Source organism: Xenopus tropicalis, chromosome 10, assembly GCF_000004195.4.
Source record: "Xenopus tropicalis strain Nigerian chromosome 10, UCB_Xtro_10.0, whole genome shotgun sequence".
NCBI classification, from domain to species: domain Eukaryota; kingdom Metazoa; phylum Chordata; class Amphibia; order Anura; family Pipidae; genus Xenopus; species Xenopus tropicalis.
This window is the reverse complement of record NC_030686.2, coordinates 44,751,836-44,768,803: the sequence shown is the minus strand read 5'-3', so window position 1 is coordinate 44,768,803 and position 16,968 is coordinate 44,751,836. Positions and strand designations below refer to the sequence as shown.

Here is a 16,968-nt window from a genome sequence, read left to right as displayed (position 1 = left end):
CTGCGGAGGAAATTAGGGAAAATATTAGAGCCACAATTGGTAGTCCATCATGCCATCCTACATCCCTGACTCTTGTTGGGAATTTTAGTGAAATGTAAATGCATCCCTCTGCAGTTAAGGTAAGTTGTGCTGGGATAACCCCTGTTCCCATTTCCCATAGAGTTGTCTCCGGCGTGTCTCAGAAACAGGAAAACCACCATAACCCTTTTAATGGGGTCTGACACTGGTAAAGAGACAGCGGAATAACTAGAACTTACCAGGCCCCACAGCAAAAATAAATACAATTTGAACACTGCTGCACTGGGCCCCATAACCTTTTTTCCTTTAGATTAGGATTCAGAGATAACTTCCTATACTAAAGGTCCCCATACACGGGCCGATTGTAGCTTCCGATATCGGTCCCTTGGACCGATTCGACAGCTTATCGGCCAGTGTAAGGGCAGAAATGAGGGGCCTGGCCGACCAATATCTGGCCTGAAATTGGGCAGATATCGATTGGCCAGGTTAGAAAATTCAGTCGGATCGGGGACTGTATCGGTTCGTTGATGTGGTTCCTGAACCGACTGCCCCATTGCCGCCTTTAGAATTTGATCGAATTCGCCTACATGTTACCCGATATCGCCCACCCGTTGGTGGGGATATCGGGTGAAGATCTGCTCGCTTGGCGACATCGCTTTAACACACACTGTAATTTGACACCCCGACCCACTCTTGAGTGCAGGTTGACTCCCCAGATTCCCCAAACTTGAAAACCATATATGAGAGTTAAAACTCTCACTAAGGAGTATGTATGAATACTTGAACCTCTGAATACAAATACTACAGTTCTCTTACCTGAAAAGAAGGGTTCTGTTATGTTGGATTGAGTGATGCTGCTTTGAGTATATTCTCCTGGCATATTGAACACCTCTCGGCGTGTGATCTGTTGTGTTCCAAACTGAGAAAAGTTTCCTGTGCAAGACAGTAGGGAGTGAGAGACGGTGTAGGGCAAGCCCCCCTTGTACAGAAGAAGAAGTGAAAAGAAGGCAGAAGAGCCTTTGCTACACAAGGTGCTAAATGGAAATGAAACAAATGGCATGCACCAGTGAAGAGAATCTTCAGAAGATTGACTTGAAGAGTGCGGTATCTGTTGACTAATACAATAACACCTATCTATGGGCAGGCCCAGTCCTAGAATGTCTGAGGCACTAACAAGGTATAGATGCTAACTATTTAAAAGTACTGTCATTTTGTGTATCCTGCCTCTGCATACTTTTTAAAGGAGAAGGAAAGGCTAAATCACTAGGGGGCGCCAAATTCAAGGATTGATTTACCTACTGGAAAACAAAAATTGGAATGTGCCATAACATATGACTGGATTGGTGATTTATGACAGGAAGAAGGTAGATAAAATTACACAACTACGAGGAAATATACATGTCTTTCGAAATTTAGAATCAAACCATGATTGCATTTTTTGATTAATTTATTAAATGCCAAATTTCCATTCTCACCTCCATCTTGAGATTCAATAGTAATTATCCCTTCCCGTTCTGGTCCAAAACCCTGTGTGGTTTTCGCCTGGACCTTAAATTTATAGGGCAGATTTTCATTTAGGAAAGGAACCGTCAGGGAAGTCTCGGGTTTGTCACCTTCAACATAGATCGTTCGTGGTTCCCCTGGAGCAGAAGCAAAGAATAGGTTACAATGCCTTATATTAATTGCATATTGTTCTAGATATATCATATCAACCAGTGCGGTGTGCACTTACCTCCTCCATGCAACATCTCGCAAGTGATCATGTACCCCAGAATTGTTCCATTAGGCTTTCGGGGTCTCACCCAACTTAACTGCAGGGAGTCAGGGGCCAGAGCTGTGAAAACCAGTGGTCCAGGAGCACTGGGGGTGCTTAGGGTGAATGGAGACCCTGCCAAGAAAAGACAAATATCCAAACATCAATCTTAACAGTCTTGGGATGGATAGATAGATAGATAGATAGATAGATAGATATGGAGAGTTGTCATATTGCTTGTCTCAGCTGAGATAAATATGAACTAGTAGGGCCAAAATAGTGAACTAGTTAATGTGGTACAAGGCTAACCTGAGATGCATAGAGGTTTATGCAAGCATATTAACTGATCTTATAGGGTTATAGGTAGGTATAGTGCTAGTCTATGATGTAATTAAGGTACCTGGAACAGGGCTGAGTGGACTCTGAGGATCCACCTGTGATTCGATAGTGATAACGCCTTCTCTTTCGGGCCCCCAGCCCTCAACGCTTTGTGCCTTCACACGGAACATGTACGAGTGGTTAGGAAGCAAGTCTTCCACCACTACTGAGTTCTCCCGTGGGTTTGTAATGTCGATGGTCCTTAATTCACCTGGACAGAGAGATGAATTAGGTCATTGTGCTAATCATGAGATATTAGATATGATGCCATTGCTGGGTTGGGCGAGTACATAGCAGAAGCAATGGATAGAAGGGGAAAAAATTCAAGTATTAATCCTAATATGAGTAACACATTCAATGAGACTTCACTCCAAGTTTGTATTATGATGTCTATAATTTGATACTTACCTCCATGCAGTAGTTGATAATGCACTTTGTATCCCAGAACTTCTCTTTCGCATTGCGGCTCCTGCCAACTGACCTTTAGGGAGGTGGGTCCCAGAGCTGAGAATACCAGACGGGTAGGGGTATCCGGGATTCCCGGGGAGAGACGTGTATCTGTAACAAGAGGATATGGTGAAAATTGGATTCCATTAAGAGGCAACCATAAGCTTGGTTGGCTAAAGCTGGCCATACACATACCGATAATACGATTTTCAGACCCGATAAAGATCGGTTGTTTTTTTTGCTTGGTCAGGTTGGAAAACTTTGGTTGGATAAAGATAAAATGGACGCATGTATTGTGTATCGGACAGTATCCTTGGGGAATCTACAGTGGGAGTTACCTTCGTACAGTGGGTGACGCCAACTATTTCATATTCAGAACATCCTCCCAGTTGTTATTTTTAGGGCTTTATCCTACAATTTCAGTCTGAATGTTAGTTTTAGATCGTTGCATCTAAACGTACAACCGATATCCGAATGCTCGTTGGAAGAAGACTAAAATCTAAACGTTTGTGGCCAGCTGAAGAAGGCAGACTCACCCTGTATGGCCACATCCAAGCTTGTCAGAGCATCCCTCACATCCTCTGAGTGGGTTCGTCCCCTTCCTCCTCCTAACACCAATGGGGGGAGCCCCAGTCTGTTCTGCCCTGATGAGCCTGTTTGTAGAGAAAGCGAGAAGGACCAAACAGGAAGTTTAGGAAAGGGAAAATACACAATTTTAACCTTCCACTTGTGAGGTGTACTCCCTACATTAAACTGCTCGTAACTTTATAAACACCTTCTCGTTTTTTTTATTTCCCTTTAATTATTCCCACCTTCTAGAAAATGACTAAATTCTGTTATCTTGCTCAGGACTAGAGGTAACCTAAAGAAGGCTATTGGTTTTCATCTATTTACATTCAGCTTCTGAACAAAGTGCCGAAAACAAGTGCCCCCTTGTGGTCTGAAAATGTTGTCCTAAAGGGGAGATCAATGATGTGAAGCAGAATTTCTCAAAGTCTGGACTTTTTTTCTCTTTACATTTCTTAGGGCTGTGGCACTTTTTCGCCGGTGGGATGTCACATCGGGGAGATGAGTCGCCCGTGACAAGGAAGATTTGGCGAGGGCGACAAATTTCCCTGTGGCATACACGGCACCGCGATCACCGAAGTTGCCTCTCGAGCCAATTTCGGTGCTGCGTATGCCATCCCACCAACGATTTACATTATCGACGGTGGAATGGCATATCGGGGAGATTAGTTGCCCGCGACAAGTGAGATTTGCCGCAGCCGACTAATCTCCCCGTGTGCCACAGCCCTTAATGGAATCTTTTCTACTACTCTAATCATTTCCTAACCTACATTTTTATGTAGAGCACTTGCCACCCAGAGCAAACAAAGGTTCAGCTCTAATTCTTTAAGGCGGTTACTGATTTCAAATCTGTATTATATGTTCCTGCTCTTGTGGCTTTCAGCTTCTAAAGTTTGTGATCCCACCTACTGTAGGGAAACCCACCCCTTTATTTTCAGGTATTGCATGGCTGGATAAGACTGGACCACATGCATGCCCAGGCCAAGGTGACAGTATATGATGGTTATAGCAGTTTAGGTTAAATCCCCCTCCAGGCCAGAGATACCAGCAATGAGTTGTCTCTCTGGCAGTGGGATAAGGGGGTGGAACAGCCGAGCGTAAGGTTCAGGAGAGATTATTTAGCCAGGCAAGGAGATTAAGTTCAGTGGGTCTGATGTGCATTTCAGTATAATACACACACACATCGCATGTACTTCCAAATCCTCTGATGGCAGCTGGGTAATAGGAGTGATTCATGCAATATACCCCCTTGACCACAATTGTGCTGCATTCTATAATAATAATACTAAGTATCTTTCATATTATTTCAGCAGATTTCACCCACCCAACAATCATACCTTAAAAGCCAGCATTCTAAATATATGATTGGTGGTGTTAAAGGAACAGTAACACCATAAAACAATAGTGTTTAAAAGTGATTACAGTAAAAGTAAATGTTGTGTGTTTGCCTCGGAAACCCTACTATAGTTTATATAAACAAAGCTGCTGTGTAGCCCCGGGGGCAGCCATTCAAAGAAGAAAAGGCGCAGGTTACTACAGCGCTTATCTGTTATCTGCTATGTAACCTGTGCCTTTTCTCCTTTTTTACAGCTTGAATGGCTGCCCCCAGGGCTACACAGCATGGTATTTATATAAACTATAGTAGGGTTTCTGTAGCAAACACCCCAGCTGTACCAGTGCAGGAATGGCTGCCCCCGGGGCTACACAGCATGGTATTTATATAAACTATAGTAGGGTTTCTGTAACAAACACCCCAGCTGTACCAGTGCAGGAATGGCTGCCCCCGGGGCTACACAGCGGGGTATTTATATAAACTATAGTAGGGTTTCTGTAGCAAACACCCCAGCTGTACCAGTGTAGGAATGGCTGCCCCCCGGGGCTACACAGCGGGGTATTTATATAAACTATAGTAGGGTTTCTGTAGCAAACACTCCAGCTGTACCAGTGCAGGAATGGCTGCCCCCGGGGCTACACAGCGGGGTATTTATATAAACTATAGTAGGGTTTCTGTAGCAAACACCCCAGCTGTACCAGTGCAGGAATGGCTGCCCCCGGGGCTACACAGCGGGGTATTTATATAAACTATAGTAGGGTTTCTGTAGCAAACACCCCAGCTGTACCGGTGCAGGAATGGCTGCCCCCGGGGCTACACAGCGGGGTATTTATATAAACTATAGTAGGGTTTCTGTAGCAAACACCCCAGCTGTACCAGTGCAGGAATGGCTGCCCCCGGGGCTACACAGCGGGGTATTTATATAAACTATAGTAGGGTTTCTGTAGCAAACACCCCAGCTGTACCGGTGCAGGAATGGCTGCCCCCGGGGCTACACAGCGGGGTATTTATATAAACTATAGTAGGGTTTCTGTAGCAAACACCCCAGCTGTACCAGTGCAGGAATGGCTGCCCCCGGGGCTACACAGCGGGGTATTTATATAAACTATAGTAGGGTTTCTGTAGCAAACACCCCAGCTGTACCAGTGTAGGAATGGCTGCCCCCGGGGCTACACAGCGGGGTATTTATATAAACTATAGTAGGGTTTCTGTAGCAAACACCCCAGCTGTACCAGTGCAGGAATGGCTGCCCCCGGGGCTACACAGCGGGGTATTTATATAAACTATAGTAGGGTTTCTGTAGCAAACACCCCAGCTGTACCAGTGCAGGAATGGCTGCCCCCGGGGCTACACAGCAGGGTATTTATATAAACTATAGTAGGGTTTCTGTAGCAAACACCCCAGCTGTACCAGTGCAGGAATGGCTAGAAGCAGGAGGGCCCACTGACACCTTGGACCTCCGGGAATTTTCCTGGTATCCCTGTGGGCCAATCCGACACTGCTTGAACCCAAGTTGCTGTAAGGCGTTGAGGCCACCTACACCCATTTGGATACTTCTGATGCAAGCCAGGCCCCCCTACATTTACTAGGCCCCACATGACATACCTGCCAATTTTGGGTCCAATCTGAAAAAGCTCACTGGGGTATTCACATTGCATGCATACTCAACGAAATTGAGAAGGAAGCAGTGGAGCAAAATCTCCCTCTAGTGGCCAACTCTAGAATAAACATCAGCCAGGCTGCCTTTATATCTTCTTAATAGTTACTGTACATGCAAACACACAACAAAATTGCTATAATACCATATTTCTTATCCTTCAATCCCTTTATCTTGTTGGAATACAACTCCCAGTATGCATTAACCCTGTAGTATGTAGTCATATAATAGCTAGGAAGCCAAAATTTGAAGATTCTTGCCTAAATGTACTGAGTATTATTATTTGATGCAGCACATTTTCTAGCCAAGAGGTTGGATCAAACTGATAGGGGATTCAGGGGGTTGGGGTTGAGCATCCACTGAAGCAATGACCAATCAGCATGAGGATGACATAATTCCATGGTACCTATTCCCAGGAGTGTGCTTCTGGGATATTCAGCCATGATTATTGTTTCCCGGATTCTGCATGTGCCATTGAAACCCATCACCTGTGCCCCTGAAAATCTTCTCTCAGGGTACTCCTGCACGGGCGGCAGGGGCCCACCAACCCGCTCTGCGGGAAGGGCAGGAAAAAAAGACAGCGGGAGACTGTGAGGAAGGGACAGGAGACCAAATGGTGTTACAGACAGGGGAAGACAGAGACGGAATGGAGAGTTTGTAGAAACCGTGGTAAATGAGAAGAGTAAAGTTGCCACATCACCCCTTTAATACCAGCCACATGTAAAATCTTCATCCTTCATGGCCAGGTGTATGTTGCAAGGCTGTTTATCGCAGTCTGCAGCATACACATGTGCCAATTGCAGATTAGTGGTGCAGGAAGTAGATTTCATATGTGGCTGTAAGAAACAAATTAAGAACATTGCACAAGTTGGCACTTCTGCAGGGGCTTCAAAAAGCATCTCCCACAGATTACCTTTCATTTTTTAACAGGACGTTCAGTACTACAGGAGAGCCTCCAGCCCAGCTGCTGCGTATTAGAGACCTGTATTAAACGGATGTGATGGCAACGCTACACAATGAGACTGGGATGAAGTATGTGTTGAAATAGGGTTTATAAAAAATACACATGAATTGAACCCTTCCGACCCCCTTTCTCACCTTGCCCTGATATGACCGTTGTGGATGTATGCTGGGAACTGCTGCTACCAAACCTGTAGCTTTCATTTTGCACGTGCGGGCTGAGTTGCTGGTACCCTGATACCATGGAACGGTTGAGACTGCCGCCCGAGAAGGAGAATTCTGTGCGTCCGTTAATTAATTGCTCTAATGGAGAGAAAAACAATGAGAGCTCTACAGTAAACAAGAAGTCTGACATGCAGCCAATATATAAAAGGGTGACATACAAGGGAGATTAGAAGATGCTAATGGATCATCATTATATAATGTTTCCCAATACCAAAGGTGCTATTACTGTTAAAACCTTTCTTTTTTCTCCTACACTTCAGTGGCTGTATACTAAGGGCAATGGCCCACAGGGAGATTAGTTGCCCATGGTTAATCCTGGCTCCCGCAGCAACTCATCTCCTCAAAATGCCTTCCCACCGGCAATAAAGTGAATCACTGGTGGAAAAGCATATGTGCCTTCCCACCGTCAATTCACATTATTGCTGGTGGGAAGGCATATCGGTGAGATGCCCGTGGTAGCTGAGATTAACTGCGGGCAACTAATCTTCCCGTGGGCCATTGCTCTAAGGATTTGGCCACAACCTTGTTAGCACCACGGGCCGGTAGGAGGCAAAAAAAAATTTCCACGGACCGGAGGCAGAGGGGAGGGGTGCGGTCGCGGCGCGTAATACATGCAACGCGCTGGGGGGGGCTGCGACCCACTGCCCGGAACTGGTCCGCGGCCCGGCGGTTGGGGACCCCTGGACTAAAGAACTGGCTGAATTGCGGAATAAAAGGTTGAATTGGGACGAATCTAAATAGTTTGCATTGTTGCATGTTACTTGTTATCCTGTATTGGGGAATAGGTGATTCATATAGGGTCCTTGTCTGCATTTTAAGCCTGAAGGCTTCTACTTATTTTAATTTATCATTATTATGAACATGTATTAATAGTGCCAACATATTCTGCAACACTGTACAATAATGCCCAAATGTAAATGTGAATGAGCAGCCACCTCAAAGTGTCCCAGACAGTCATTAGCTTAACCTTGAAGCAGTAAAGCACACCCTGTAAGCACCATGCAGGCTACACCAGATCCCCATACAGGCTGTTAGCACATTACACTGATGGCAGGGGGAAAGGGCAATAGGAAAAAGGATCCCTATCTTCCTTCTGTCACCTTCTGGGGTTGCTCGCATGGTCCCTTTCCTCGTCAGTGAGCTGGTAGTCAAAGGCTGGTCCAGCAAGCTCTCGTTGTCAGTGGACAGGCCGCTGCTGACGGACAGGCGTGGTATGACCTCTACGGGTAGCTTCCAGGTGACCCGCCGCAGGTCCATCTCCGAGCCCAGGAGAGGGACATACTTCCAGCGCTGGCCTTCAGGGGACATGGTGTGGCTTAGATGGAGAGGGGCACAGAGTGGAGGAACGAGGGCAGGGTGAAGCAGCAGAGTTCTACTAACTAGAACCTTAGTGTGTGGGTGCTAACAGCCAGCAGAAGGGGTCTGCAGTTCATTGCATCCTTGCACCTGGTCTTTGTATTATGTCCACCATAATGGACAACCACAACAGCACCAGAGAGGATTGCAACATACCTATTTATCTAAAGCCCCCCTCCCTGTCCCCTAGACTCTATGCTATGCTTGGGGGCATCCTTACCTGACTCGTCGGACACACTGGGTCTCTTGCTGCCAACTGGAGAGCGCAGGACATCGGTGCTGTACATCAGGTAACTGTCATATTCTTCCCCAGCTTCAGCATCAATAATGGGAGCATCAGGGATAATGGGAACTGTGGAGAAAAGACAGGAGGGGCTGCTTTTACTGTAGTCACAATTGTTGCAATACAGCATCCAGAAGGCATCCAATGCTTTTTTTTCCCTAATGAGATATATATTTCTATACACAGGTCCATCTGGAATCAAATTACAAATGTCCCCTCTTACTTCATTTTTTGTTTATCCTAGGCTTTCCGCCGCTGCTGGGTTACTCGCCCACCTAAGCAGACTTGAAGCATTATACTTCCGGTTTAGGGGGCCCTGCATCTATCCCAGGTATTGTTCCTCTACTGTGGTCTGTAGTTAATTGGTCAATAATGGTTTTATCTCATTGGACATGTGACAATGCTGTTTTCATCCAAAGTGTAACTTAACATCCCTGGGCCAACCCCAACCCACACATATCTATATCATGTGGCATCAATTCAGATTGGGGGGTGGGACAACTATGGTATAATAAATATTTGGTCCAGGACCTTATTGGATTGTGACATTGTGTATACAAGTGTTGGGTTCTAATAATGTTGTTTTCATTACTTAAAAACACTGTGGAGATGCTTGTATATCGGGCTCAAAGAGGGCAAAATCACTGCTGTAATAAAGGTAGGTTCCTGTGTTGTACTGCCCAATTTATTTAGTAGTTTTGCTACTCACTAGACATTGGGCGGGTGGGTTGGGTAGCTAGGTTCATGGTGGCATCTCTCTCTGGCCCCCACCCAGCTTTGTTGCAGGCTCTCACAGTGTATCGGTATGGCTGGGATTCTCGTAGGTTTTCAATTAGAACCATGCGCTTCTTTGAATCATTAATCAGGACTTTCTTCGTGGGCCCAATGGGTTCTGCCAGTAAAGATAAAAATGTAAGTCGCAGGAAGTAGAGCCATACATATTCAAATCTCAAAAAAGAACCATTATTAGGGGGATCTGAGTAATGGAGAATTAAACTTTAGTCTATAGTGCTATTTGTTCATAAATCTAGTTCAGGATAAGATATGGAGACTAGACAGGAAGTGGGGGAGCAGCCATCTTACTGTTGTCCTCGTTGACCATTCCGTAGGTGACCTCATACGCTGTGATTTCACCATTGGTTTCAGCTGGCTCTGCCCAACTCAGCTGCGTCACTGTGCTTGAAATGACGTTAAAGGCGAGGCGGCCGGGTTCACTGGGTGCTGTGCAAAAGTCAAATGTACAGAAATAAGCAATGGAGGAGAGGGATATCATGCAATGAGTGCAGATATTGTTATTTAAGCACTACCTGGGAATGAATTAGTCCAGACGTGAGCAAGTGGCAGGCTGTCAGGGGGTAACTAGAAGTTGTATTTTAATCATATCTGGAAAAGCCATTTGCCCTTGCCTGCTTTATAGCACATAGCGTACAACTTACCTTCCTCCAAGGTCTGGCAGGTGACTATGTCAGTGAAGGGACCCTCCTCTTGAGCATTGTATGCGCATACCCGCATCTCGTAGTCACAGTAGGGGTACAGATTGACCAGCTCTGCAGAGGGCACATTTGTATCCACCACAGTCGCATCTGACTCGGAATCTCCTTGAATCCAGTAACGCACCTACAGAAAACAGCCACATTATTTTTTGCCTGCGGTGCTATGCAGATGAATTATAGGGATATTTTTGTGACCAGTATATTTACATTGGTACTAAGGGTAGAAAATAAACACACAACTCTAATTTCACCTAGTTCCAGGGGTAGCTAATAAGCACTTACCCCAAATCCCCCCCTAACTGGCCTTCAGGCTGGGCCCCCCTAGCCCATAACAAGGTTACAGATATATAGAAACATTGGGGTTACAGTCACCCTGCTATAGTTCCAGGGGTACCCAGGGCACAAATAAGCACTCACCCCAAATCCCCCCCTAACTGGCCTTCAGGCTGGGCCCCCTTAGCCCATAACAAGGTTACAGATATATAGAAACATTGGGCTAACAGTCACCCTGCTATAGTTCCAGGGGTACCCAGGGCACAAATAAGCACTCACCCCAAATCCCCCCCCTAACTGGCCTTCAGGCTGGGCCCCCTTAGCCCATAACAAGGTTACAGATATATAGAAACATTGGGGTAACAGTCACCCTGCTATAGTTCCAGGGGTACCCAGGGCACAAATAAGCACTGACCCCAAATCCCCCCCTAACTGGCCTTCAGGCTGGGCCCCCTTAGCCCATAACAAGGTTACAGATATATAGAAACATTGGGGTAGCAGTCACCCCGCTATAGTTCCAGGGGTACCCAGGGCACAAATAAGCACTCACCCCAAATCCCCCCCTAACTGGCCTTCAGACTGGGCCCCCTTAGCCCATAACAAGGTTACAGATATATAGAAACATTGGGGTAACAGTCACCCTGCTATAGTTCCAGGGGTACCCAGGGCACAAATAAGCACTCACCCCAAATCCCCCCTAACTGGCCTTCAGACTGGGCCCCCTTAGCCCATAACAAGGTTACAGATATATAGAAACATTGGGGTAACAGTCACCCCGCTATAGTTTCAGGGGTACCCAGGGCACAAATAAGCACTCACCCCAAATCCCCCCCTAACTGGCCTTCAGACTGGGCCCCCTTAGCCCATAACAAGGTTACAGATATATAGACAGATGGTCCTATGAGAAGGAAATGGGGTAAACCCTGTCCTTGGGAAGTGGGCAGTCAGAGGGGCTTGCCTAGAGCTGCTTAGCTCATAGTAAGGTTACAGACAAACATTGATGTAACGGTCACCCTGCTATAATTCAGAGTTTAGAAGACAAAACCCACAGAGATTACTGAGCAAACAATGAATCTGTTGCCAGCACAGCCAAACCGGAGTTTGGAAAGGAAAAAAATCCAGGAAGGTGGTGATTCATGTTTCCAGCAAGTGATGTGTAGAACACCAGTTGAGCTCCATTAAAATCTGGACACAAGCACAGACATTTATTTATCATATCAGAGGAAGGGCTGAGGCTTAAAAGGCAGTTTATAGTTTCATGTTGTTGCCATTGTTTCAGAATGCCTGGTCACAACCCTCTGTGTCACAAATCATAGCCTTGCTGTTGTGTTATCATACAATTATAACAATGCTTCTTAAACTCTGGGAATGGGGAGTCAAGGGGAGTGCTTATTAACTCCCCTACATATTCCTGGAAGCCCAGCCTGAAGGCAATCTGATTTGTTTATTATTATTTGCTGCTCTAGGAATTCTAGTAAACTCTGCCGGATGACTGAAATTCAGTGTTTTTATATACCTGAAACCTTGTTATGAGCTAAGGGAGGCAGATGCACCGCAACAGGGGGACTGGAGCTCAGAAATGTGTAAAAACCCATCACCACAGACATTGGGGCAAGTAGCCATGATCGGGGGGATTGGTGGCAAGGTCGACCAAGCAAGGATGTAAGGGGTAACAACACACTTTCATATACTTATATTAGTTTGCTATGGGCAAGTCATATGAGTAAGTTTGAGAGTCATACTGCTGTCACTGTAATGTGAATAACTGGTGACAGGAACCAGTTATTTACCTTGTAACCTGTGGGTTTTCCAGGAGGCGGCATCCAGTTGAGTCGGATTTTCCTGGCGCTGAGGGCCTGGGCATTCAGGTTGATAGGAGCACCTACCTTCCCACGGGGGGACTGAACAGACTGGACTGTCATTGTCTTTTGTATAACATCTTGTAGAGGAAAGAAGGAATTTAGTTATTTCCTGCACCCCCAAGACTTTCCACACCCTGTTCCCCTGGATCATTGTCTTACCTGCAGTGTCATCAATAGTGATGGTGCATTGTGGGTATTTGCCAATCTTGGCCCCATACTTAGGATTACTGAGTTCTAGAAGGAACTGTTTGACTTGTTTATTTCCCAGCAGAGTGTCAACTTCTGAACGACCGAGTATAGGCACTAGAATCTCTGATTGAGTGTCATCTGGCTGGAAGGTGAGCTCCCCCTCTGAGAATGTATAGTCCTATGGGAAAACGGGATACAGTGAACTGAGCAACGAATACCAACAGGGTGTAAAATATGCTCCAGGCTTGTCATTTCTAGCAACCAATCAGATTCATTAATTCATTACTTCAACTGACTAATCATATGTAACTACTGATTGTTTGCTATACCTTATCACTCCAGAGCAAATTTATACAGGTATGGGATCCCTTATCCGGAAACCCGTTATCCAGAAAGCTCCGAATTAAGGAAAGCCCATGTCCCATAGACTCCATTTTAATCAAATGATTCAGAATTTTAAACCTGATTTCCTTTTTCTCTGTAATAATAAAACAGTACCTGTACTTGATCCCAACTAAGATATAATTACCCCTTATTGGGGCAGAACAGCCCTATTGGGTTTATTTAATGTTTAAATGATTCCCTTTTCTCTGTAATAATAAAACAGTACCTGTACTTGATCCCAACTAAGATATAATTACCCCTTATTGGGGGCAGAACAGCCCTATTGGGTTTATTTAATGGTTAAATGATTCCCTTTTCTCTGTAATAATAAAACAGTACCTGTACTTGATCCCAACTAAGATATAATTACCCCTTATTGGGGGCAGAACAGCCCTATTGGGTTTATTTAATGGTTAAATGATTCCCTTTTCTCTGTAATAATAAAACAGTACCTGTACTTGATCCCAACTAAGATATAATTACCCCTTATTGGGGGCAGAACAGCCCTATTGGGTTTATTTAATGGTTAAATGATTCCCTTTTCTCTGTAATAATAAAACAGTACCTGTACTTGATCCCAACTAAGATATAATTACCCCTTATTGGGGGCAGAACAGCCCTATTGGGTTTATTTAATGGTTAAATGATTCCCTTTTCTCTGTAATAATAAAACAGTACCTGTACTTGATCCCAACTAAGATATAATTACCCCTTATTGGGGGCAGAACAGCCCTATTGGGTTTATTTAATGGTTAAATGATTCCCTTTTCTCTGTAATAATAAAACAGTACTTTGTACTTGATCCCAACTAGGATGTAATTAATCCTTATTGGATGCAAAACAATCCTATTGAGTTTAATTAATGTTTTATTGATTTTTTAGTAGACTTAAGGTATGGAGATTCAAATTACGGAAAGACCCCTTATCCGGAATACCCTTGGTCCCGAGCATTCTGGATAACGGGTCCTATACCTGTACCAGTTTTATGATTTCCACAAGTTTATATACACAAGTATCTGTGTTTCTTCCATTGCCATCCTTACCTTTCCCTCCCTAGCAGTCAGGTCCTTGGAACGATATGTAACTTGTGTCTTTCCATTCTGGATGATCTCACGAGAAACTGGGACACGGGCAACCTGTTCCTGTCGGCTGTAGGTGTAGGCAGGTTTCACAAACGTCACTATGCTCTTGGCTAAGACAAAACGGCATGGGAGGCACGTGACATTAGAATAAAAGATAGCGCAACACTGTATAGAGTTATGCTATTATCATACCTAATAGTTTCTCTGCTGGCTGTTGAAGGAAAAGCTTAAAGGTGTTTGTGCCAATGAGTTAAATGTCATGTGATTTCACCACTTGTACCGGTGGATTTTGGTTAAAGCGCACTTACTTGAGTGTCTTCGTGCCAAAAACCACCGGTAGCAGCAGTGACAGGTAGTTGCCATAAATAAGCAGTGTTGGCAGTGTTCTCTGCCAGTGGAAATACACTGGTGAAGAAACCAGTCAAGAAAGTGGCTACACTTTAGACAAGCCAGATACTTTCCATACATATTGTTGCTGTAATATACTTGGGATGTCACTGGATGGCAAAGATGACAATAACAACCATGGTAAGCAGTTGTGGTTTACAACTAGTAAGTTGGTGAGAGAGTTGGGTCTATGCCCATTGGCAATCACTTTAATTTTTAAGGGTTTCACATATTTCACTTTTCAAAAGCTACCAGGTTTGATGACTGGGTGGTCTTCATGCTGGACACAAAGTAATATTACTGGGCTTCTCTTCTGTCTGTCGGAGCGGAACACTGCCCACAGCCAAAGTGACCACATTAGCGTGTCTGTGAAGTCATTGCTCTCTCACCTTGCTCTTTGATAATAGTAATATTGACCAGTTTCCGCCCCAAACGGGCAATTCCTGATGGAACGTCCAGAGCTTCCACTAACAACTGCTTCTCATCATCATCCTCTTCCCTGATGAAGAGAGGAACCCGGACATCCACCAATTCAACTCCCTCCTGGAACTCTACAAGTCCATGGGCATCTGGGAGCAGAAATGATTTGTTAGAAAGATGGACAAATGACATGGGACGCAGAGGGAGAAGGAAAAAATAAAAAACACCAGTTCCTCACCTCTGTCTGACGTCACTGTATAGTAACCTGGGGCAACCTTCATATCCTGGAAAGCCTCTTGTGTTACATGTTTCTCTGTAACCTTTACAATCTCAGGTTCAGCCTCCCGGGGAGCCATCAGGATGGTTTCTGCAATAGTGTGATCCTGTCTGGGAAGGGAAAACAGAAGAAACAGTAAGGATGGGCATTGGGAGAGCATTAAGAAGCACCACAGAAGATAAAAGCCTTCAAAGTTAAAGGAGAAAGAAAGGTAAAGACTAAGTAAGCTTTTTTCAGAAAGGTCTATGTAAATACAACCATAAGCACTCACAGAAACGCTGCACTGAGTCCTTTGTCAAAAGATTTGTTGTGTCTGTTTTACTCTGCCAGAGACACGCAGCTCTCTGCTCCCCCCTCCCTCAAGAATGCTAAGAACTCACTCCCCCCCTTAGGAATGTGGATCTGAGCCAATCAGCAGGAAGCTGACTCATAGTCTAACTAACTGAGCATGTACACTGGTCTTGCTTTTGGTGCAGGAGTGAGGAATTATGGGAGCTTTCTTTACACAGCTCAGCATTTTTTCTTCCTTATTGGCTTCTGATCATCTGAATGGGAGAAATATGGTGAGACTTAAGGGCACTATTGAGAGAATAGAAGGTATGCTGCAGCTTGAGATTAACTCTTTATTAGCCTTTCCTTCTCCTTTAAGCTGTATAGGAAACAATATGGGTCATACCTTTTTCCTGCATTGGACTGAAGCCTGGATGGAAAAAAAAAAGTAAAAGGGTTTACTTTGACTCATTTTAGTAACAAAACCAACAGGACAGGCTTATAAATGGCAGGAGCTAACCTGAAAGCTGTCTGTTTCACCTTGTGGGTTCCAGGTATCACCTTGTACACCTCATTTAACTGGAGAAGAAAGGATATAATGAGAAGTAGTAGGCAAGGTTGTGGGGGCAATTTATAAAGAGTGTTTCCCTACTTACCGAATCTTCCACCTCCTGACGCAGCTGGGTACACTCACGGGATTGAGGCTTGGACAGGTTCTCAGTGAACAGCCGGGCCAGACGCAGTGAGACGCCATATGGGACTTACATGGAAAAAAAGAAGGTGATACTGTTTTCACTCTCTATAACTTTTCTTTGCATTCACCTATTATTTTCATAAACCAAATACAGATTGAGCAGGCTGAAGTATCCAACTGAACCTTTTTTCTAACTAAAATGAATGACGTGCTGAGTTGGTTATGTCTACCAGATGTATCTGTACATTCTCCATTAATATATTGCATCCAAGCAATCGCTTATAGTAGAAAACAGGTATGAGGAACAGGAATGAATATCCACACATCCATTGCTAGACCCATGTGTGCACATAAAGACTGCTGGGATTATTGATCCTTGAAGGACTAAGATGCTTAATTATAGGATGCTAATTCCTAAGTTCTCCCACAGCTTTCTTAAACCTACCAAGCTCCTTGGGGTTCAGTGTTCCAGGGGCGGGTGGTTGGCGGTGCACGTTGTTGTCGATCTTCCATCTTACAGTGTCCCCGCCCTTGAGGCTCCCAGAACGCACCAGTGGGGTATTCAGGTAATCAGATGACATCAGGCTTTGCCTTAACATGTAGTGGTCTTCTTTAAATCCCACTGTCCGTCCTGTAAGAGAGGCAGAAGTCAGACTGGAA

General features: G+C 44.8%; 1 protein-coding gene across 3 annotated transcripts in view; it reads right to left on the bottom strand.

Moving 5' to 3' along the window:
• itgb4 (integrin subunit beta 4) overlaps positions 1–16,968 on the bottom strand; it is a 44,360-nt gene that overhangs the window by 2,484 nt on the left and 24,908 nt on the right. For 2 of the 3 annotated variants that reach the window (XM_018097872.2, XM_002939974.5), the window contains 21 exons: positions 16,754–16,939; positions 16,271–16,374; positions 16,135–16,193; positions 16,021–16,044; positions 15,306–15,454; positions 15,037–15,216; positions 14,222–14,370; positions 12,765–12,972; positions 12,534–12,682; positions 10,414–10,594; positions 10,061–10,198; positions 9,687–9,869; positions 8,915–9,046; positions 8,439–8,633; positions 7,252–7,416; positions 3,133–3,249; positions 2,558–2,707; positions 2,172–2,360; positions 1,751–1,906; positions 1,494–1,658; positions 835–951 (listed from right to left, as the gene is read on the bottom strand). In XM_018097872.2, coding sequence (XP_017953361.1) covers positions 835–951; positions 1,494–1,658; positions 1,751–1,906; positions 2,172–2,360; positions 2,558–2,707; positions 3,133–3,249; positions 7,252–7,416; positions 8,439–8,633; positions 8,915–9,046; positions 9,687–9,869; positions 10,061–10,198; positions 10,414–10,594; positions 12,534–12,682; positions 12,765–12,972; positions 14,222–14,370; positions 15,037–15,216; positions 15,306–15,454; positions 16,021–16,044; positions 16,135–16,193; positions 16,271–16,374; positions 16,754–16,939 — 3,096 coding nt within the window. The remainder of the gene's footprint in view (positions 1–834; positions 952–1,493; positions 1,659–1,750; positions 1,907–2,171; positions 2,361–2,557; positions 2,708–3,132; positions 3,250–7,251; positions 7,417–8,438; positions 8,634–8,914; positions 9,047–9,686; positions 9,870–10,060; positions 10,199–10,413; positions 10,595–12,533; positions 12,683–12,764; positions 12,973–14,221; positions 14,371–15,036; positions 15,217–15,305; positions 15,455–16,020; positions 16,045–16,134; positions 16,194–16,270; positions 16,375–16,753; positions 16,940–16,968) is intronic. The other variant, XM_004918457.4, reaches the window with a different exon arrangement.